Source organism: Pan troglodytes, chromosome 7 (genome assembly GCF_028858775.2).
Source record: "Pan troglodytes isolate AG18354 chromosome 7, NHGRI_mPanTro3-v2.0_pri, whole genome shotgun sequence".
In the NCBI taxonomy this organism is placed as follows: domain Eukaryota; kingdom Metazoa; phylum Chordata; class Mammalia; order Primates; family Hominidae; genus Pan; species Pan troglodytes.
Window position 1 is genome coordinate 96,358,818 of NC_072405.2, and position 22,282 is coordinate 96,381,099.

Sequence of the window (22,282 nt, forward strand, 5' to 3'; positions counted from 1 at the left end):
AAGATAAGTGTGGTGTTTATAATTTATTTAAGTTGTATTAGTTTGAACTCTATAAAACTGTGGGTATGTAACCATCTTTAGACTACAGAAGTGATAAATAAGTGACTGATTCAACATAAAACACACTCAGGATGTTTAAGGATTGTGGTGGGTGGATAGAGAATGATAACAATAATGGCAGCCTCTACTATTTATTGAATACTTTCAAAGTCTGGGCACTGTGAAAAGCTAGGTTTGATTCTCTGTGATTTTCAACAATCAAAGCAGAATTTACATTGATTCCTTTTTATCTAGCTTCTCCCAAACAGTTTGGAAAAACCCTGATAGAGACTGGAGAATTTCTGGGACTTTAGTTCCGATTAAAGATTTGACACAATATATATGAAACACTCTATATGCAAATAGCATTCATGATATTTTACATAATTTTTTAACTAAATACAATATATAGCAGAACAAGCACTCCTTTTGGAGTATGAAACTCAACACAAGTCCCAGCTTCATTAAATACTTACTGTATTGCCAGCTGTGCATTTTGAGCTGCCTCACAGCTTCTGAGGGCTGGTTCCTTATTTGTGATTTTAGTAATAATACTGTCTGTGCAGATTCACACTGCAGAATAAACAGGAGATTCAAGTAGGAAAAAGAAAATAGAGTGCCTTCTAAACAGTCCAATTTTGCAGAGGTAGTGGCTTATTATTATAGAATCATAGCCTTCTGTATCTGTTTCCAAGATTGTTTCCTGGGCTATGCCCTTCGACTGGCTGGGAAGCAACTACCAGCCTTCGGCAATTTTAGGACATTTCTGACCATTTGTCTTACAAATGAACTGTGTGGTAGAATTAGGTTCTCATGACTCTTCAAACTGCCTAGTCACATTTGATTTACTTATATTATAATAATAATGATAATAATAATTATCATTATTATTTTGAGACAGAGTCTCACTCTGTCCTCCAGGCTGGAGTGCAGTGGCACAATCTTAGCTTACTGCAACTTCCGCCTTCCACGTTTAATCGATTGTCGTGCCTCAGCCTCCCGAGCAGCTGGGATTACAGGCATGCACCACAAAGCCTGGCTAATTTTTGTATTTTTGGTAGAGACGAGGTTTCACCGTGCTGGCCAAGCTGGTCTCCACCTCAGGTGATCTGCCCCACTAAGCCTCCCAAAGTGCTGGGATTACAGGTAAGCCATCATGCCAGCCTAAATTAAATTATTTTTATTAAAAACCCTCTCTTTGTTCATATCGATAGTCCTCAAAGAATTTTGGATTAGTGTAAATTACAGTTGAAAGCTCAGCTGCTGGTAGGAATGTTTACAAAACATTCAGGAGTTTGAAGCCTCCCAATAGTAAAGCTGGGAAGGGTCCCATCTGTGGGAGAGTAAGAATTGAGCCTGGATCCTCCCCTGACTCTCATATCTCTTTTTCCCAATCGTGGTTTGTTGCCTGGGTTTACTTGGGTCATCTGGCTGATTCATTGTTGCTGTATAAACAGGGCTGAGTGTGCTGTGTTGAAAGCCACTGAAACCGGAGGAAACTAGTCACAAAAACCCTGACTATCACCTGATAGATTGCTTGTGCTGCCTGATAATTACTCGCACTTTTCCCAGGCTAGTGCAAATCTTCAGGGGCCGTCCAGGACTACAGAGCTGTTTCACCCTACCTTGGCTTCGATCTCTTCCCCCATGCTCGAAGGTGCAGAGCTGTACTTCAACGTGGACCATGGCTACCTGGAGGGCCTGGTTCGAGGATGCAAGGCCAGCCTCCTGACCCAGCAAGACTATATCAACCTGGTCCAGTGTGAGACCCTAGAAGGTAAGTGTAGCTCTTCTCACCCTTTAAAAAGAAAAAAAAAAATGAAATGAAATGATGTCACTCTCCAGAAGCGTGGAGAAAAAAAGCCCATAATCGTATGGTTTGAGAGTTCTGAGCAGATCCTTATTCCTGCAGTCCAGATTTCTGGGGTCCATAAACTTGAATGAGGAAAAAAAAATACATCTCTATTTTTAATCTCTAAGTGAAATATAACATCTTTCATTAATAATGTAGGCAACAAATCACAGTAGTTGAGATAAGTAGTATCTGTGACACTGTCACCAACAAAAATTCAATGTTTTCATATCCCTTTAAAGTTCTTGCAGATACCTTGAAATGTCATGTATGTTTTCTCTATTTTGAAGTAAGATATCACACTCATCCTTTATTATTTATTTATTTATTGAGATGGAGTTTCACTCTTGTTGCATAGGCTGAAGTATAGTGGCGTGATCTTGGCTCACCACAACCTCCGCCTCCCGGGTTCAAGCAATTCTCCTGCCTCAGCCTCCCGAGTAACTGGAATTACAAGTGCCCACCACCTGGCCCGACTAATTTTTGTACTTTTTGGAGAGACGGGTTTTCACCATGTTGGCCAGGCTGGTCTTGAACTCCTGACCTCAGGTGATCCGACTGCCTTGGCCTCCCAAAGTGCTGGAATTACAGGCGTGAGCCATCATGCCCGCCAGATTCTTATACATTTTAAAGACATTTTGACAACTATATCTAAAAATATTTGGTTTCCTTTATAATCCTGTGTATTTTCATTCTACATATTTATAAACATTTGGAGAAGGGCTTCACCAAACTGCCAAGGGATCTATGACAAAGAAAAAATATATATATTTAAAACCTTGTTCTACAGAATTTTATTCTATCACATTTCTCAGTATCTATTGATTTGAGAGTTTGAAGTTTACCTTTAACTGAAGTTAAAAAAAAAAAAATCAAGAGCTGTTACTGCTGGGGCCAGCCCTGGATTCAAAAGTCCTGGATTTGACTTCTGTCATGTCACCAGTAGGTGACCTGTGGCTCCAAGCCTCTGAGTCTCAGTGTTCTCAGTTATAATAAACAAATACTCAACAGGTGGAAATTGTCTCTAAACCACATTTTTTTTTCAAAACCTTACCAAAGATTCCACGTCTGTAACAGTATTTTTATTATTAAAAACAGCTACACTCACTGATTTTGAGACATACTTATAAAACCCATATAGGTCAATAATAAGGTGGTTTAAAGCTTCCAGATTATTCTAGAAAAGGCAAGAAAGCACTAAGAATAAAGCCTCCTAGGAAGGTATTAAAAGGCAAAAACGAACCAATGAACCTTCTAAAGGTGACTTTGCAGTCTCCTCAATTAGGGCTGAAGGGTCCTGAGGCCACTTGTTTATAGTTCTGACCAGTTAAAGCCAGAGTTCAGACAGAACCACCCAAGTTACGATAAACCCTGCACTTCCATTAGCATTGGAAACAGCAAGAACCTTTCAGATAACTAATTCTGTTGGCTACAAATAATTACAGTAAAACCCCAAATCCTAAGTCACTTCAGCATATTAAAATAAGAGTTTGGTGACTGGAGAACGTTGGTCACGTATAGAAAATCTACATAAAATAAAGAGCACAGGGCTGACTAAGTGTTTCTGAGAGGAGACATTTTAATGAATTCTATTTAGTTTTCAGCCAAGCTCTTAAATGAGCTAAGGAATGCAAATTTAAATGCAAGGAATACATAAAATATCTTTGTGATACCAAAAAAAAAAAAAAAAAAAAAGAAGGAAAGAAAAAAAGAATTCAGAGATAAATCAAGGGAAGCCATATCTAAAGCCATATAAAGAATTCTAGGCCTGGAGAGGTGGCTCATGCCTGTAAAACCCCGTGTCTACTAGAAATAGAAAAAGTTAGTTGGGTGTGGTGGCAGACACCTGTAATCCCAGCTACTCAGGAGGTTGAGGCAGGAGAATTTCTCAAACCTGGGAGGCAGAGGTTGCAGTGAGCTGAGATCATGCCACTGCACTCCAGCCTGGGTGACACAGTGAAATTCTGTCTCAAAAAAAAAAAAAAGAATTCTAGAAAATAGGTCGGGTGCAGTGGCTCATGCCTGTGATCCTAGCATTTTGAAAGGCCTAGGTGTGAGGACTGCTTGAGGCCAGGAGTTCAAGACCAGCCTGAGCAACATAGCAAGACCTCGTCTCTACTAAAAATTTTGAAAATTGGCTGGGCATGGTGGTGCATGCCTGTAGTCCCAGCTACTTGGGAGGCTGTGGCAGGAGGATGGCTTGAGCCCAAAAGGTTGAACCTGCAGTGAGCTGTAACTGCACCTCTGTGCTCCAGCCTGGGCGACAGAGTGAGACCCTGTCTCAGGAAAAAAAAAAAAAAAAAGAATTCTAGAAAGTAAAAAGATAAAAATCAGGAATTTAAAAATTGCACCCTATATTTTCTGCCAAGGTCCCTTTTAATCAAAAGACTTGTCGAGGGAAGGGGATAGATAGAAGGAGGAAGAAATGAGATTAACAGATCTATCCTCTACATAGACAGTTAGCTGAATCTGGTATCTTCATTTTCAGTTTGGGAGAGAAGAAAAGGTTTCAAACCTTCTCAAAGACCTCAAGAATAAAGCTTGTGTTTAGAAAAACATACATAAGCAGGCATATGCAGAATTTTCCATACAACATCAGGGGATGAGAAACCACCTGAAGCCACCCCACCTGTGCTCTACTGCTTTATTGTCATTGTGTCTCATGATTTCTAACTCTCTCTCTTCCCAGTTCTTAACTACATTTGAATCTGTGTGCCAATCTACTGTTCAGAGACTCCCAGAAATATCAAGCATGAATCATCAAACCATGTTTAGGTTATCATGACTGCTGAGAAAACAAATCTAAACAAGAATTTCATGTCCTCTGTTAGTTGAGGACACTGGGGCTTAGAATGGTTGTGACCACCTAACAGGCTGTCGGTGATGGAGGATGGATAGAGCTATCTGTGTCTCCTTTTCCACAAAAATATGCCATTGCCTCCTGAGTATAAATTGAAGATATATGAATAGGTCTGTGTGGAGTTGATGTCCACTCCATTTTGAAACAGAAAATAATGACTGCTCTACCTGATTATTTTATAGGATGTTGAGAAATAAATAGTGTGTAAACAGCAGTTCAACTGTTGCATCTGTGAATGTACTTAGGGAGACTCAGTCTGCCCCAAGCTAGATTCAGAGCTGAGAAGAAATCAAGGGCACTTGTTGGAATAGAATCCTAAAGGCTTAAGGATTTTAGTTTACTTTTGCACAAAATATACACCATACAAACTATGGATAAACAACAGGTTACACTGTGCCATTCCAATACTATATGTTGAAGCAGGGACTTTCTGTAAAAGAAAAACTAACTTGGCCAAGATTAAATTTGCTTTCAGTCTTTTTAAGTCATCTGGTCTTTAAAAGGAAAGTGTTCTGATAGCAACAAATTGTTTTAGAACAACTTGCAAGGAACATAATAAGGTTTTGGGTAAATTTAGAAGAGAGAAAATAAAGATCATCCAGCAAAGCTTTGAAAAGTGTTAGTATTCATAATTGTGCTTAATTGTGTGCATAATTGGGTTAAGTGTAGTAAGAAATACCCATGTATTCTGAGGCCTGCCCCTGACTAATTGTGACTTGATTCAGATCTCTGGATCCACTGTGACTCAGTCTTTCCTAGGTACAGAAGAAGGAAATTAGTTCCCATTGCCTTTGTCACGGGTATTGCTTTAAAGTCGTATCCATAAAGAAACTTTAGGGTCTTTAAAAGTGACTTTGAACCAAAACAATAACTTTAAAAGAGCGTATTTTAAAAAATAACACTACTGCTTGTATCAGAATTTTTAAAAATTACAAATAAGACTTTTGGAAATATTCTTCCCTCCTCAAAAAAGACAAAATAGTAAATCAATAAAGTTTAGTAGTAAATAATCTTTTCTAAAACATATGATAACAGTGTCCACTGGCTCTCAAGATGTGGGAGGTCATTCTGGATTAAGTCTTTTTTTTTCCTTTTTGAGACGGAGTTTACCTCCTGTCACCCAGGCTGGTGTCCAATGGCACGATCTTGGCTCACTGCAACCTCTGCCTCCCAAGTTCAAGAGATTCTCCTGCCTCAGCCTCTCAAGTAGCTAGAATTACAGGCATGTGCCACCATGCCTGGCTAGTTTTGTATTTTTTTTTTTTTTTTTAGTAGAGAGGGGATTTCACCATGTTGGCCAGGCTGGTCTCAAACTCCTGACCCCAGGTGATCCGCCTGCCTTGGCCTCCTAAAGTGCTGGGATTACAGACATGAACTGCTGGCCTGGATTAAGTCTTTACTTTGTCCTTGACACAGTTTGTTTAGAAGGGAATTAGGGAAGCTGATTATATCTCACTAACAATGGTGCCCCCCTGTCAAGGGGCTTGAGCTTCAGAGCTTCTCCAGCAGTGTCTTCAGGTAGGAATTAATTCAACACCATCTAGTAAGTACTTTCTAGCTAGGGCCAAGAAAGTAAAGATGAACAAGATAGAGTCCCTGCCCTAAAAAGGATCCTACCTGGAGAATAAAAATATTAGAAAAATGAGAACCCCTTAAGGATGGCAATTGGGTAGTACCTACTGAAATTCCAAATGCTTATACACTTTGTCCAGGAATTCCAAGTCTCATAGACAAACTTACACACATGTGAGATGACAGCTATACAAGGCTCTTTATGTGGCATAGTTTTTTGTTGTTGTTTTTGAGACAGAGTCTCACTCTGTCACCCTGGCTGGCGTGTAATGGCACAATCTCGGCTCACTGCAACCTCTGCCTCCTGGGTTCAAGTGATTCTTGTGCCTCTGTCTCCCGAGTAGCTGGGACTACAGGCGTGCACCACCATGCCTGGCTAATTTTTTGTATTTTTAGTAGAGATGGGGTCTCACCATGTTGGCCATGACAGGTCTCAAACACCTAACCTCAAGTGATCCACCCATCTCAGCCTCCCAAAGTGCTGGGATTACAGGCATGACCCACCGCGGCTGGCGTTTTATGTGGCATAGTTTGGAGTAGCAAAAGATGGAAACAAATCAAGTGTCCCTCTGCAGGAAATAAGTTTTCATTTTTTAAAATTTATTTTTTTAATAGAGACAGGGTCTTATGTTGCCCAGGCTACTCTCAAACTCCTGGGCTCAAGCAATCCTCCCACCTTGGCCTTCCAACATTCTGGGATTACAGGCCTGAGCCATCACAACCAGCCAGGAATAAGTTAAATAAGTTATGGAACATTCACATAATGGAATATTCTGCATTTAAAAGGAAAAACACATGAGGAAGCACTCTAAAAGGAGAAATATGGAAAGATTACCAAGATACATTAAGTCAGAAAAGCAAGGGGAAGAACCAGGTGTGGCATGGCACTCTTTAGTAAAAAGCGGGATAAATTTTAAAAATATACTTCCTATATGATTGCCTAGCTACAAAGAAACTGTGAAAGGATTAAAAAGAAACTAAAAATAGAGGTTACATGAAGCTAGGAACGAGTGGCAGGGGGTGATGGGTAGGTGAGTAACAAGCATAAGGACCTGTCACTGTTTACCCGTATATATACCTATTACTTATTTTTAATTTCAAAATAACATATGGGAGGATGACTGATTTCAAAGAGCTTTCTCTTTGCTTCCTTAGACATTATTTGTACCTCTAATTATAGCACTTTTTCTGCCTTATATTAAAAAGACATATCCAATTCTCTCTTTCCTGTTTAAAACACATACACACACACACACACACACACACACACACACACACACACACATCAAGAGCTTCCATCAGGCAAGATAAATGACACTATGCTTAAAAGGCTGATCTACCTTGTAAGCCCTTCGTCAGAATGTTTTGCCTTTTCTAGAGCTGCACCTTCAATCACAAATTCCATCCCTTATCCCATGTTCCTGGAAAGCGACTATCTCCCTGTAAAGTCTTCATTTAAGTCACTTCCTCTGTAAGCCCCTTCCTACAGAATCTATCATGGGATGGAATTGACAAGCTTCAACTTTATGCTCCATGGTACCTTGTAATGAACCTAATCCTGTATAACATCTGTGACATTTGCATAGATGTGTCATCCTGAGGCAGAACATTTGCCTCGTTTGTCTATCTAGCTCCAGAGGCTGCTGCAGTTACAGGCTTAACTGATAAATAAATATATAGCTCTATCTGCTTTATTGCAAGCTTTTTTATTTTTATTTTTTTAAGACAGGGTCTGGCTCTGACACCCAGGCTGGAGTGCAGTGGCATGATCTCAGTTACTGCAACCTCTACCTCTCCCGGACTTAAGCGACCCTCCCACCTCAGCCTCCTGAGTAGCTGGAACTACAGGCCTAGGCCACTGTTCCTGACTAATTTTTGTATTTTTGTAGAGACAGGGTTTCTTCATGTTGCACAAGCTGGTCTTGAACTCCTGAGCTCAAGTGATCTGCCCACCTCAGCCTCCCAAAGTACTGAGATTACAGGTGTAAGCCAGCGAGTGCCCAGCCTGTAAACTTCTTTTTTCTTTTTTTTTTTTTTTGAGATGGATTCTCTGTTGCCCAGGCTGGAGTGCAGTGGCGCGATCTCGGCTCACTGCAAGCTCCGCCTCCCAGGTTCATGCCATTCTCCTGCCTCAGTCTCCCGAGTAGCTGGGACTACAGTCACCCACCACCACGCCTGGCTAATTTTTTATATTTTTAGTAGAGATGGGGTTTCACCATGTTAGCTTGGATAGTCTCGATCTCCTGACCTCGTGATCCGCCCATCTCGGCCTCCCAAAGTGCTGGGATTATAGACGTGAGCCACTGTGCCCAGCTGCCTGTAAACTTCTTGAAGGTAGAAACTACACCTTAAATTTTCTCTCTCCTACCTCCCTAAGCCTAAGAGTGTATTTTGCATGTAGTAAGAATCTGAAAATACACGCTGGAAATATCTGCATATTGGGTTCAAGTCCTGGATCTTCTGCTTTATGGTTCTGGGATTCTAAGCAAGCTGCTTAACCTTTAACATGGTGCTTTTATTTTTATTTTTATTTTTTTATTTTGAGACAGGGTCTCATTCTGTTGTCCAAGCCAGGGAATGCAGTAGTGGGTAGCGTGATCATGGCTCAATGCAGCCTCAATCTCCTAGGCTCAAGTGATCCTCCCACCTTAGCCTTTCAAGTACCTGGGACCACAGGTGCATGTCACCAAGCCTGGCTAACTTTTTTGTCATTTGCAAAGACAAGGTCTCACTTTGTTGCCCAGGCTGGTCTTGAACTCCTGGCCTCAAGCAATCCTCCTGCTTCAGCCTCCCAAAATGCTGGGATTACAAGCGTGAGCACTGATAAGTGCTTTCTTATCTCATCTTTAGATGGTATCTCCCTGGCCTAACTCCCAGTTCACTGGGAGGATCCAAAATATCTGAAGATGTTTTGTAAATTGTAAATCTTAACAATACACCCCTGCACTGTAGTTTACATACAACAAGAATTTGTTTTCCCTCTTCTGCTAGACTTTGGAATTCCTGAAATAGTTCTTTCCATTTTATGGTTTTGGATAGTGGCATTTGGATATGAATCCATTTAGTTTATTCTGTTCTTCAGAGAGCACCAGTTTTGAAAATATTTATTTTGGTAAGTAAAAATTAAAATGAAGATTTTCAACCCTAGTAAGATTTACTGGACTGTATAATGAAGTTCTGTGGGGCCACTGCTACATGGATCTTAAGTTTTCATCACAAATTAATATTTGAGGCTCATTTATGTGGCAAAAAAATGCATTTGGAGCCATGGAGAGTACAAAAAAGAACAGGCTGGATGCAGTGGCTCATGTTTGTAATCCTAGCATTTTGGGAGGCCGAGGCAAGAGGATTGCTAGAGGCCAGGAGTTCAAGGTTGCAGTGAGCTATGATTATGCCACTGTACTTTAGCCTGGGTGACACAGCAAGAATCTGTCTAAAAAAAAAAAAAATGACACCATTTACTACCTAGACAACTGTGTAGTTGATAGGATGTCACAAATAAGTAAAATGAGATAAAAATTCAGAATCCAAAAATGGTTCAAACCTATTGATAGCAGATATACTTGAAGGTGATCCAAATCTTGAATAATAGGTTGATAAAAGGCCATGAAATGGGGTTTCAGGAGGAGAAGAATTGAGATGTCAGGACATTCTAGCAAGCAGATAAAACAAATGAATTTAAAAAGGGAAAAAATAAAAGCCTGTGGATGGGGAGTAAATCAGTTAGGCTGCAATACTAGAATACTTGTAGAGAAGGCTGGAATTCAGGCTGGGAAAACTCTGAAAAACCTTGAAGGTTTGATTTGAAGTTTCAAGATCCTGACGCTAACACTGAATGAGGACAAGAGTCAGGTATGATTCTCAGTTAACTACTTGCCAGCGTGGAAAACAGGAATAAGTTACTTCTCTGAGCCTCAGTTTCTTCATCTATGAAATAGGATTATTGTTAAAGTTAAGAGATTATGTATACTAAAACGATTCTGGCAATGGTAAAACGCTCTACAAATTTTATAAAAGTTGTTTTTAATCTGCCTAAAACTTTTCAGTGGCTCCAAGCTATTTTTAGGATCATTACAGTACCAAAACAATTCTTAGGAAAGATTAAACTTGAGGCGGGGAGCACATGAGGAGAAATGAGCCTGGGAAAATCGATTCAAAGATCGCTGCAGTAATCGAAGTGCCAGATGTCATTCAAAACGGGAGTAAGCAGCAGAAATCAGGGAAGAAATGCAGGGCATTTGGAGTAATAAAGCACCAAAGAGGACTTTGAAGTTTCAACACCCTGAGAACGGCAATATATTAGCAAAAATGGAGAAAGAAGTGTCTGGTCGTACATCTTCCGGTGTTCTGAGTAATTACCAGATTTGATGGTTGATTCCAATATGTTAGTTGGAAAAATTCTGGTTTAGAGGATAAAAGCTGAATTCCTTAGCAATTTATTTTGGAGATAGGTGGGTACAATTGAAAAAACAATATTTTGTGGTGGATTCTCTATGCTGGCTCTTTACCTACCTGAATCATCTTTTTTTGTTTGTTTGTTTCTTTTCTTTTTTGAGACAGGATCTCACTCTATTGCCTGAGCCAGAGTGCAGTAGCTTGAACACGGCTCACTCCAGCCTCCACCTCCCAGGCTCAAGCAATTCTCCCACCTCAGCTTCCTGAGTACGGGGACCACAGGCATGTGCCACCACACCCAGCTAACTTTTTTTTTTCTTTTGTAGAGTTGGGGTTTTGCCATGTTGCCCAGTCTAGTCTGAAACTCCTGGCCTCAAGCAATCCTCCCACCTTGGCCTCCCAAACCCCTGGGATTAGAGGCGTGAGCCACTGTACCAGACAACCTTGTTTAATCCCCAAAACAACCTGAAAGCTAGACTATATCCATTTTGTAGAGGAGGAAACTGAGTTCAGAAAATTCAGATAATTTCCCTAAGTTCAGCAGCAGCAGAGTGTGGGGAAAGGCAGGGGGCTGCTTGGATAGAACAGTAGATAGTCACTTCTCTTTATTTTTAGTAGAGACGGGGTCTCCCTATGTTACCCAGACTGGTCTCAAACTCCTGGGCTCAGCAACCCTCCCACCTCGGCCTCCAGAGTAGCTGGGGTTACAAGCATCAGCCACCACACCCAGCCAGAAAGGAATTTTCTAAAAATAGTCTGCCAACAAATTAGTAGACAATAACCATGAAGTCTAACTTCCCTATAGCCAAGTGATCTCAGATAATTCCCTTCATGCAGTGACCACAACCCACAGAAAACGCATGTTTATATTATGACTCAGTGCATACATGCAGGCACACATTCACACAATGTGATAGACTCTATTTGTTAAAATGGTGTAATCTATTTTTTTTATTCTATTGCTGTGTGGCACCTATTAAAGTGATTTAGTTGGTAGTGATCCTACAGTTTGGAATATATTCTATTTTCCTTATTTTAATAAAAAGGAAAAAACACCATTTGCCACTCTACCTTTCTAGATAAAAAGTAGTGTAATTTTCCCAAGTGTGCTCTGTGGACGGCCCATTGTTTTTTAGTGGCTTGGGAGGTTCTGTCCCTTACTGTTTTCAAAGAAATCACTTTCATGTAGTAAAGGCTTTTAATTCCTACAGTAAAGAAGCTGTGCCTTCCAAATTTATTTTACCATAAAGTCTTATTACTCACACACCTATTTAGATAAGCATTTAGGGAAATGTAGGAAAAAAAATTCAGTGAACTCATTTTGAAAGGTATAAAACTATGAGTACTGTTGTTATTATTGACAGTCTATCATCATCCCAGAGTGCATTTCAGACCCTCAGATTCTCTTGGAATCTGAAAGCAAGCATCCCTTGGATCATTTTAGTGCTGGGGAAGAGAGGTTCCTTCTATTCCACTTTTCACTGATTACAGTATTATAAGATTCCTACAGGGTATGAAACACTGAGACATTTAATTTCAGGATGTCCCTGGCAGCTGAAAGGTTTGAAAGTTATTTAGCTTGAAAGAAACATATGTCACATGAGCAAAATATCATGGTTTTGAAAGAAATACCATTTGTGTCACTTCTGTTGGCAAATATTCCTTGGTGCTGAGAATTCAAACTGTCAAGTTGCATAAAAATCTGAAATGCCAAAATGAAAGCTAAATAAGGCATGGCAACAAAGTAGAATTGTTTTAAGTTAATTAAATAGGTAATTGAGCAAATAAATTCTGCTGTCAGATGAACAGCATTTACGATGCAAAATCTACTCCAGACACTGAGGAAGACTGCAAGAACCACATTGTCCCTAATTGCAGGTGCACCCTCCCCCAGCTACCAGAGCAATCCATTCATAGCTCACAGTGGCTTCCTGTTATCTCAGGATAAACATGGCATACCAAACCCTCCCTAGGACAGTTCTGCTTATTTCTTTGCCTTCAATTCTCACCTCCCCTTCTCTACCACTCCTTTAAAATTGACACATAAAAATTGCATATATTTATCATATGCAACATGATGTTTTATTTTATTTTATATTTTATTTTTTGAGACAGAGTCTGTCATTCCTTTGCCCAGGCTGGGGTGCAGTGGTGCATTCTCAGCTCACTGCAACTTCTGCCTCCCAGCTTCAAGCAATTCTCATGCCTCAGCCTTCTGAGTAGCTGGGATTACAGGCGCACACCACCACACCCAGCTAATTTTTGTCTTTTTAGTAGAGACGGGGTTTCACCATGTTGGCCAGGTTGGTCTTGAACTCCTTACCTCAGGTGATCCACCCGCCTCAGCCTTCCAAAGTGCTGGGATTACAGGCGTGGGCCACCACGCCCAGCCTATGGTGTTTTAATATATGTATTAATTGTGGTATCAACCAAAATTAAGTTTGTTGAGGCAGAAATAGTTCAGTAAAGGTTTATTGGAAGCCAAATGTGAGGACTGATCAAGGAAGACACAGCAACAAAGCTGCGTGTGTCCCAGAGTCTGCTGCGAGTTGGAAGGCTTTTAAGGGAAAGTTTGGAAGAACAGAGGAGGACTCTTCATACTAGAGTTGTCCTTTTCATTGCAGGTCACAATACAGAGGTTACAATCACTGGCTACAGATGATATACAGGCTAAAATGTCTACGTGCAAGACAATCAGTAAACTTCATGATGCAGAAACCAATCACCAAAACTTGATGATTTGGAAACAAATCAGTGTCCTTTTCAGTGCCAGTAGGTTATGTATTAATCAGTACATTAACAATTTGAGGGACTCACGGTAAGATTCTTTACTCTGGGATAGGACAGGACAGGACAGGACAGGCATCATAAGACCTCCGCCAGGCAGGTAAATTTGGAAGCCTGCCCAATGTGACCTGCATGTTATCAATCAAGTGAATTAACAAGTATGTGAATTCACATACTTATTTTTTGTGGGGAGAACACAAAATCTACTCTTTACATGATTTTAAAAATACAATACATTGTTATTTACTATAGTCACCATTTTGTACCATAGGTATCTTGAAGTTATTCCTCCTATCTAACTGAATCTAACTGAGTTTTGTATCCTTTGACATCTTTCCAACCCCTCACCCTCTCACTTGTCCCCCACTAAGTCGTTTTTTTCTTTTTCTTTCTTTCTTTTTTTTTTTAAATGTAGAGACAAGGTCTTGCTTTGTCACCCAGGCTAGAGTACAGTGGCGAGATCATAGCTCACTGAAGCCTCGAGCCCCTGGGTTCAAGGGATCTTCCCACCTCTGCCTCCCAAAGTGTTGGGATTACAGGCATGAGCCACCACTGCTGGCCCACTCCTTGCCCTTTGATGACCACTACTTTACTCTCTACTTCTGAGTTATCAAAATGAAAGATTTCTTTCTTTTTGAAGGCCGAGCAGTATCCTATGGTATATTTATACCACCTTTCCTTTGTCCATTCATCCATCGATGGGCACTTAGCTTGATTCTATGTCTTAGCTATTGTGAGCAATGTTATAATGAATGTAGGAGTACAGCTATCTCTTCAACATACTGATTTCATTTCCTTTGGATATATACCCAGTAGTGAGATTGCTAGATCATATGGGAGTTCTATTTTTAATTTATTTCTCTCCCACTTAATACTTCGGCAACACTGAACTGCTTTGAGCTCCTTGCACACAGCATACCTGTACTAAGTCATCGAATGCCTGCCTCTGTTCTTACTCTTTCTCCCCTCTTCCTCCACTCTTACATAATATTCTAAGGCTCATCTCCTTCAAGACACTTTCCTAGGCTTCTTGCTCCTATCTTTATGGATCTGGGTCTCATTTTCTATGTTCCCATAAATCAAGGACCTTATCTTTATCACTAAATTAACACATTGTTTGAATCATTTGTGACTGCCTCTTTCTTTACCAAACAGTGGGTTTCCTTGGGAATGAGGAATATTTCTGGTCTATCTTTGGGTCTCCTGTAGTTGGCAGCACATAATAGATGCTTAATAAATGTTTGAATGGAAGATCCAATAAGCTCCATATGTGTGCTGGATGTTGCCAAGGACATTTTAGATACTCAGATATGCAATAACACTTACATGTTGGGTTCTGCATAAGGAGTCACAGGTAAAAGATATAACTAAGATAGTGTAACTGCCTTCTGGGTTAACATGCTTAAGACTATATAATATCCTATAATAGGTGTTATGCTAGAGGTTTTATCAGAGTACTTTCAAATTCAGATGCATGAAGTGAATAATTCTGCCTGAGATAATTAAATCTTTACAGAACAAGTGATAATCTAATTGAATTAGTTGGCAATAAAATAAAGTTTTAAGTGACTTTGAAGTCAGGAATACCTGGCTTGGAATCACAGTTTATCTACGTGAGATTTTTAAATTTTTTAATCTATGTGATCTTGAACAAGTTACTAACCTCTCTGAGCTTCAGTGTTCTTATCTGTACAAAGGCATAGAAATCATTTTTACCTCATAAAATTGCCATGAGTATTAAATGAGATAATACAAGTTCAGTACAATACCTGGTACCTAATAAGCACTCAATCACTGGTAACTATTATTTTAATGTTACCAGTAGGGTAACATTGAAGTGTAGATTATAATAAGCCAATCTGAAAAGGGGTGGGGGAAGAAATTCTAGAGTGGGGTTGGGTCAGCATTTACTGAAGTATGGATGCTAGAAAATACATGGTTTGTTCAGGAGGAAGTGACAATCAACAAAGCTGAAATTCAGTTCAATCCAATTACCTGGCAACCAAAATGGATGACATTTAAAGGATGCATGGCATGGTCTGGTGGAAACGATGCTGGGTTATAAGAATAAGGGGACTAATCTCCTACTTCAGTCTCATTAGATAACTCCACCATTTAGTCCCACTGAACTTCAATTTCTTCGTCTGTAATAAAAGGATACTGAAACAGAGCACCGATGGCTGCACGTGCCACCTGCCCCCACACCCATGGTAGCTACTACTAATACATTTATCTTTTCCATCAAGTTGGGATGGAGCATTTGTATCCTCAACAGTTTCCCAGGTAGCTATCTCCAAAAGACTAAAACCTGTTTGCCATCTGTGGATTAGGTGTTTGTTAGGTTTTTTTTTTTTTCAGACCTGCTAAATAATACCAGATTTCTTAGGTAATTGAAATATTTTGTGAGGGCCAGGCACAGTGGCTCCTGCCTGTAATCCCAGCACTTTGGGAGCCTGAGGTGGACAGATCACTTGAGGTCAGGAGTTCGAGACCAGCCTGGCCAACATGGTGAAACCCTGTCTCTACTTAAAAAAATACAAAAATTAGCCAGGTATAGTGGCACGTGCCTGTGGCCCCAGTTACTTCGGAGGCTGAAGCAGGAAAATTGCGTGAACCCAAGAGGCAGAGGTTGCCGTGAGCTGAGATCGCACCACGGCACTCCTGCCTGGGCTACAGAGGGAGACTCCCTCTCAAAACAAAAGAAAAACACATTTTGTGGTGTGCTGGATTATCCATATTCACATTACATTTTTGTTGCTTTACAGATCAAGTCTAAATCATATTTAGACCTTATATTAAAATCTAATAAGATAATACATATGTATGTAACACAAAATTAGCCTGAATTCAACTAATGTTGAAAAAGCTATTTGTGTATGTTCAAAATTTAACCTGAATTGGGGTTTCATTTAATTTCAGACCTGAAAATTCATCTCCAGACTACTGATTATGGTAACTTTTTGGCTAATCACACAAATCCTCTTACTGTTTCCAAAATTGACACTGAGATGAGGAAAAGACTATGTGGAGAATTTGAGTATTTCCGGAATCATTCCCTGGAGCCCCTCAGCACATTTCTCACCTATATGACGTAAGTGATGACAGAAAGCCCTAATAAGCCCCAATGTACTCGTGCGGATGACCCCTAACAATTACAGGGTGGGTATCAAGCCAGAGTGAGACTTAAGACCTTTTCCATTGTTTGTAAGTTTAAATTCATTCACATTTTAGCAACTGATAAGCTCATAGAGCCACATTTTTGCATTAGAAAATGGATTTCATTGATTTATAAACATGATTATATCAGCGGTGGTGGCCTCCATCTAAAGGAATCTTTTCAGTTTTCATTAAAAAAAAAAAGTGTTGCCAGTGTTTAAGGTGTTAGTACTGAAGGTAAATGTTATGTGACATTCTTGGATCACTTTTCAGGGTGGGGTTGACAATATCTCAAAGTATTCATAAGGTCACATAAACCACTCCTAATTCCCTTTGTAACAGTATAAGTAGCAGTTGTGAAAGTTATATATGTTTTATTTTTATCCATCATCTGTGGTTCCAATTGTGCAACACATGAGCTCCTCATTCTAAAAAATATTTGGGGCCGGGAGCTGCGGCTCATGCCTGTAATCCCAGCACTTTGGGAGGCCAAGGTGGGTGGATCACGAGGTCAGGAGTTCGAGACCAGCCTGACCAATATGGCGAAACCCCATCTCTACTAAAAATACAAAAATTAGCCAGGCATGGTGGCACTCCCCTGTAGTCCCAGCTACTCGGGAGGTTGAGGCAGAAGAATCGCTTAAAGCCGGGAGGCAGAGGTTGCAGTGAGGTGAGATTGTGCCACTGCACTCCAGCGAGGGCGACAGAATGAGACTCCATCTCAAAAATAAAATAAATTAAATTTAAAAAAATTGAACTCCCACATAATAGTGAACTGCACTTTTATGACACCAATTAATAAATTTTACTTAGTGTTCAAATGGACCATTTGAAATAAGCTTATGCCCTTCCAGTTCTCCTAGCTGAAAAACTGGGAACAAAGACACACAAATAAATGAGCTGTGTGTTATGTAGATAAAATGTAGATGTAAAGCACAAAGTTCTGAAGACTAGGTCCAAGCCCAGGTCTGGTGCCCGGCACTCAGGCATCAATATATTTGTGGAAAGAAAATATCAATGAAAAAATGCTGCATAGTATAAGCCAAAGATTACTCAAAGGGGAACAAAAGAACAGGACTTCATGTCAAACACTGTGCTCAGTACTAGAAGTAGGAAATTAGAGACATGTTATACGAATACAGGAAACTGGGCGTTGGCTGTATGAAAGCATGGCTTTGGGAGACAACCTAAGATTTTTAGAGGCAGATTCCAAGAAAATATAATAAGAGAAAGCCTGGAAAAATAGAGGGCAGAGACTCCTTCTGAAAGAGCAGAGCAGTTTCAGCCTCTGTCTGGTTGAACGATAAAATGATGGCGCTGCCTCAAGGAGCAGGGAATGAAAAGAATCCGCTTATCTGACCAGGAAGATGATACTCCCTCTATCCTTCTATTCTTTCCTTGTCCTTCCGTATCATCCATCTTTTTTTTTTTTTTTGAGACTGAGTCTCATTCTGTCGTTCAGGCTGGAGTACAATGGCGTGATCTCGGCTCACTGCAACCTTCGCCTCCGTGGTTCAAGAGATTTTCCTGCCTCAGCCTCCTAAGTAGCTGGGATTGCAGGCATGTGCTGCCATGCCCGGCTAATTTTTGTATTTTTAGTAGAGATGGGGGTTTCACCGTGTTGTCTGGGCTGGTCTCGAGCTTCCAACCGCAGGTAATCCTCCCGCCTCAGCCTCCCAAAGTGCTGGGATTACAGGTGTGAGCCACCATGCCTGGCCTCCATCATATATTCTTCCACTTTACAAATGACAGTATCTCTGCCCTTCAGTCCAGTGAACAAGAAAATGGAACTAAGAATATCCAAATATACTTGCTGAGCTGAACAAAGTTAAGTGGACCTTAACTTCTACACATGCCTTTAATTTCAGGGGAAAATAATATGTCAGTCAGAAAGATTTCTCACACTATAGCAGATATTCCTTGGCATCTAAATATGGCAAACAGAAAATATTCCATGAAAACAGACCTGCATTCCTAGGCCTTTGGCACAAAGGAAAACCAATGCAAATTTCCTATTATTGACAGTGGGCAAGAGCAGAAGTAAAGGAAGGCTCTTCTGTTTGGAATTTCACATCGCATCATACAATCTGAGGATCAATTTTACTTAATGAATAATATCTTTAAGAAAAAAAGAAAAGTAATTAAGGGACATGATTACAATCTTTCAAGAGTTCAGAAAAGCATAAAATAAAAATATCAGTCTGTGTCTACATGTCCTCTTCTTCCCCACTCAGTTTCTCTTCCAAAAGTAACCACTTCTCAGTTTCTTATGTGTTATTCCAGAAAAATACTTACATGTACGTGTGTCTATTGCTACACACTCTCCCACCCACACATTTCAAATTTATACAAATGGAATCATATTCCTTCTGTACTTTTTTCCCACTTAATATTTCTTAGAAATATGCTTGTGACTGTCATTCTTTTTATTTTATTATTTATTTCTGTTTTTACAGACAGAGTCTCACTTATTGCCCCGGCTGGTCTCAAGCCATCCCCTCAACTTGGCCTCCCAAAGTGCTGGGATTATAGACGTGCACCATCATGCCTGGAAAACATCATACTTTTTAAATAACTGCATAGAATTGGCTATATGTGTCATGACTCCATTTACCAATCATTTATTGACAAGTAGCTAAATTATTTTTATTTTTTCCGCTTACAAAACATTTGCAATTAGCTTATTTCCTCCGAGATTAGACGAGATCTGGCACGTTCAGGGTGGTATGGCCGTAGATCAATTAGCTTATTTCTATGCAGGTCTTGAACTTATTTCTAAGCTCAGTTTTTAGCAGTGGAAGTAGTGAGTCAAAGGAATGTGCATCTTTATATTTTAGTAAATATTTCTAAGTTCTCAGCAAAGGTAGCACCAATTTTAACCCCCTACAACAACCTGTGGAAAGACCTGTGTCCTTTTACCATTACCAGCATTGGATATTTTCTTTTTAATTTTTGCCAGTCCAATAGGTTAAAAAAATAGTATCTCTTTGCTTCAATTTATATTTCTTCAGGAGTGAAATTGATCATTTCATATTTATTATTTATGTGGATTTGATACAGGACCTAATTGTCTATTTTTGTTAGAGTTTTCAGCAGTTTTTAATGACATATAACAGCTCTTTGTAAATTAAGAAAGTTTAGCCCTTCATAATATATGTTGCAAAACTATTTTCTTTGTGTTATATATTTTAATTTTTATAATGTTTGTGGTTTTTTGCTGTGGAAACATTGAACACTTTTAATTAGCTATACTCATCAATGTTTTCATTCATTGCCTTCTGGGTATTTTATTGTACCCTGTTTAGAAAGGCCTTCACTCCAAATTCATAAATAAACCCACTTGTCTTTTCTTCTATTTATTTGTTGTTACACATGTTGCTTCATTTTTTACATTTAAAACTTTGGTCCATTTTAGAATTTATTTTCGTGTAAAGAATTAGACTACAGATCTAGCTCAAATTGTTTTCCCAAATAGCTCTCCCTTTCTACTCCATTTCTGTAAGTAAGCAACTAGAAGAAAAGACCATAGGTCAAGGAAGGAAGGAATTGTGGATATACCTGAGGCATGACTTTAGTGCGGATGTTTCTTGTTTGCCATACTCAGTCCTCCTATCAGCGCTATGGGTTAGGATAATTCCTTCCATGTTACTTACAGGCAAGACACAGATGCTGATGTTTTCTAAGAATTCACAAATATGCATACAGCTAGTCAGGAGTAGAGATTAGATATGGACTTACATAGGACTCAGTTCAGGGATTCTGGAAAACCTTCCCAGAAGGGCTGATGTTACTGAGCCTGGAAATACGGTAGAATTTGGCAATACGGGAGAAGCCTTAGCATCCGGGTCTGAAACATGTAGATGGGAAGGTTGTTCCATGCGTGAGGAACAGTTCAGTTTTGGCTGGAGTGGGTGTGCCAAATAGGAAGGAGGAAGTGGTGAAACGAGGCTGGAGACGCAAACTCCAGTCAGATTATGGAAAATCTTTGATGCCAGGCTAAGGAAGTTGAGCCTTATCACATCAGAGTGTTTTTCTTTTCTTTCTCTTTGTTTTCTTTCTTTCTTTCTTTCTTTCTTTCTTTCTTTCTTTTCTTTCTTTCTTCTTTCTTTTTCTTTCCTTCCTTCCTTCTTTCTTTCTTTTTTTTTTTTTTTGACGGAGTTTCACCCTTGTTGTGTTGCCCAGACTTGAACCTCCGCCTCCCGGGTTCAAGTGATTCTCATGCCTCAGCCTCAGGAGTAGTTGGAATTACAGGCGCACGCCACCACGCCCAGCTAATTTTCTTTTTTTTTTTTTTTTTTTTTTTTTTAGTAGAGATAGGGTTTCCCCATGTTGGTCAGGCTGGTCTTGAACTCCTGACCTCAAGTGATCCACCCGCCTCAGCCTTTCAAAGTGCTGGGATTACAGGCGTGAGCCACCGCGCCTGTCCGCAGAGTATTTTTCAAGGTTGTGTGTATATGTGGTGTATTTTGTTGGTATCTGCAAGGCCCTTCCTAAAAAGTAAAAACCTTAAGGAGAAACCCAAAATGTAAAAGAGATGAAAGAAGATGCCAGGATTACTCACAGAGCGTATTCCTCCTCCCAGTGATGGTTGGGAGGAAGTAGAAAGTGCTTAGGCTTTGGGCTGAGTCAGATCCAAATTCATACCTAATCTTCAATAGCTGGCATGAGAGAGGCTCTGCAAGCAGTGGTGCCTCCTGCAAAAATACCTGGCATGGATAATTATGGAAACAGTAAAGATTCCTGAGCTGAAGGACAAAATGGCCCTAGTTGTGTGGAAGGAAAAATAATAATCAATATACTAGACAACATTTACAGAATATTACAATATGCCGGGGACTTTATTAGGTTGGAAAGCTAAGTGCTTTACAAATATTACCTCATTTAACCCTCCTGACAAGTCTTACTCAATTCTTACCATCACCATTCTAAGGATGAGGAACCTAGAACTTAAGTGCAATAATCTGCCCTGATCACAGATCTAACGAGTGGTGGAGTCATGATTTGAAATAGTTGTTAGCAGTAGGCTTCATAAAATTATTTTGCTCAGATTTTAGTTGAGTTCAGAAAATCTGACCATGACAGTGACAGAGGGCAGCCCAATTTTATCTGAGTCAGAAAGCTGCCAGGGTTTGTACTTTGGGATTGGGAAACAAATCTCATATAAAGGCAATGTGCCCAGAATACACTGGGAAATGCTCTAGTTCTAAAAACAGCTGTGAGTCCTTTGGTCAAAGGTTCCGCTCACTGATGATCCCACAGATTTCTTGTTTCCTAATCATAGGATCTTTTTTTTTTTTTTTTTTTTGAGATGGAGTCACTCTCACCCAGGCTGTAGTGCAGTGGCGCAATCTCGGCTTACTGCAAGCTCCACCCCCAGGTTCAAGTAATTCTCCTGCTTCAGCCTCCCAAGTAGCTGGGTCTACAGGTGCACACCACCGTACCCAGCTAATTTTTGTATTTTTAGTAGAGATGAGGTTTCACCATGTTAGCCTGGCTGGTCTCAAACTCCTGACCTCAAGTGATCTACCCACCTCGGTCTCCCAAAGTGCTGGGATTACAGGCAGGAGCCACTGCCCCTGGCCCTAATCATAGAATCTTAGACATGGAAGGAAACTTAGCAT

General features: G+C 40.0%; 1 protein-coding gene across 1 annotated transcript in view; it reads left to right on the forward strand.

Annotated features, from left to right (window-relative positions):
• Window positions 1-1,540: 1,540 nt before the first annotated feature.
• Window positions 1,541-22,282, forward strand: part of ATP6V0D2 (ATPase H+ transporting V0 subunit d2) — a 55,281-nt gene continuing 34,539 nt past the window's right edge. Inside the window, exons 1-2 of the mRNA XM_009455597.5 lie at window positions 1,541-1,816; window positions 16,425-16,596. Coding sequence (XP_009453872.1) covers window positions 1,687-1,816; window positions 16,425-16,596 — 302 coding nt within the window. The 5' untranslated portion in view covers window positions 1,541-1,686. The remainder of the gene's footprint in view (window positions 1,817-16,424; window positions 16,597-22,282) is intronic.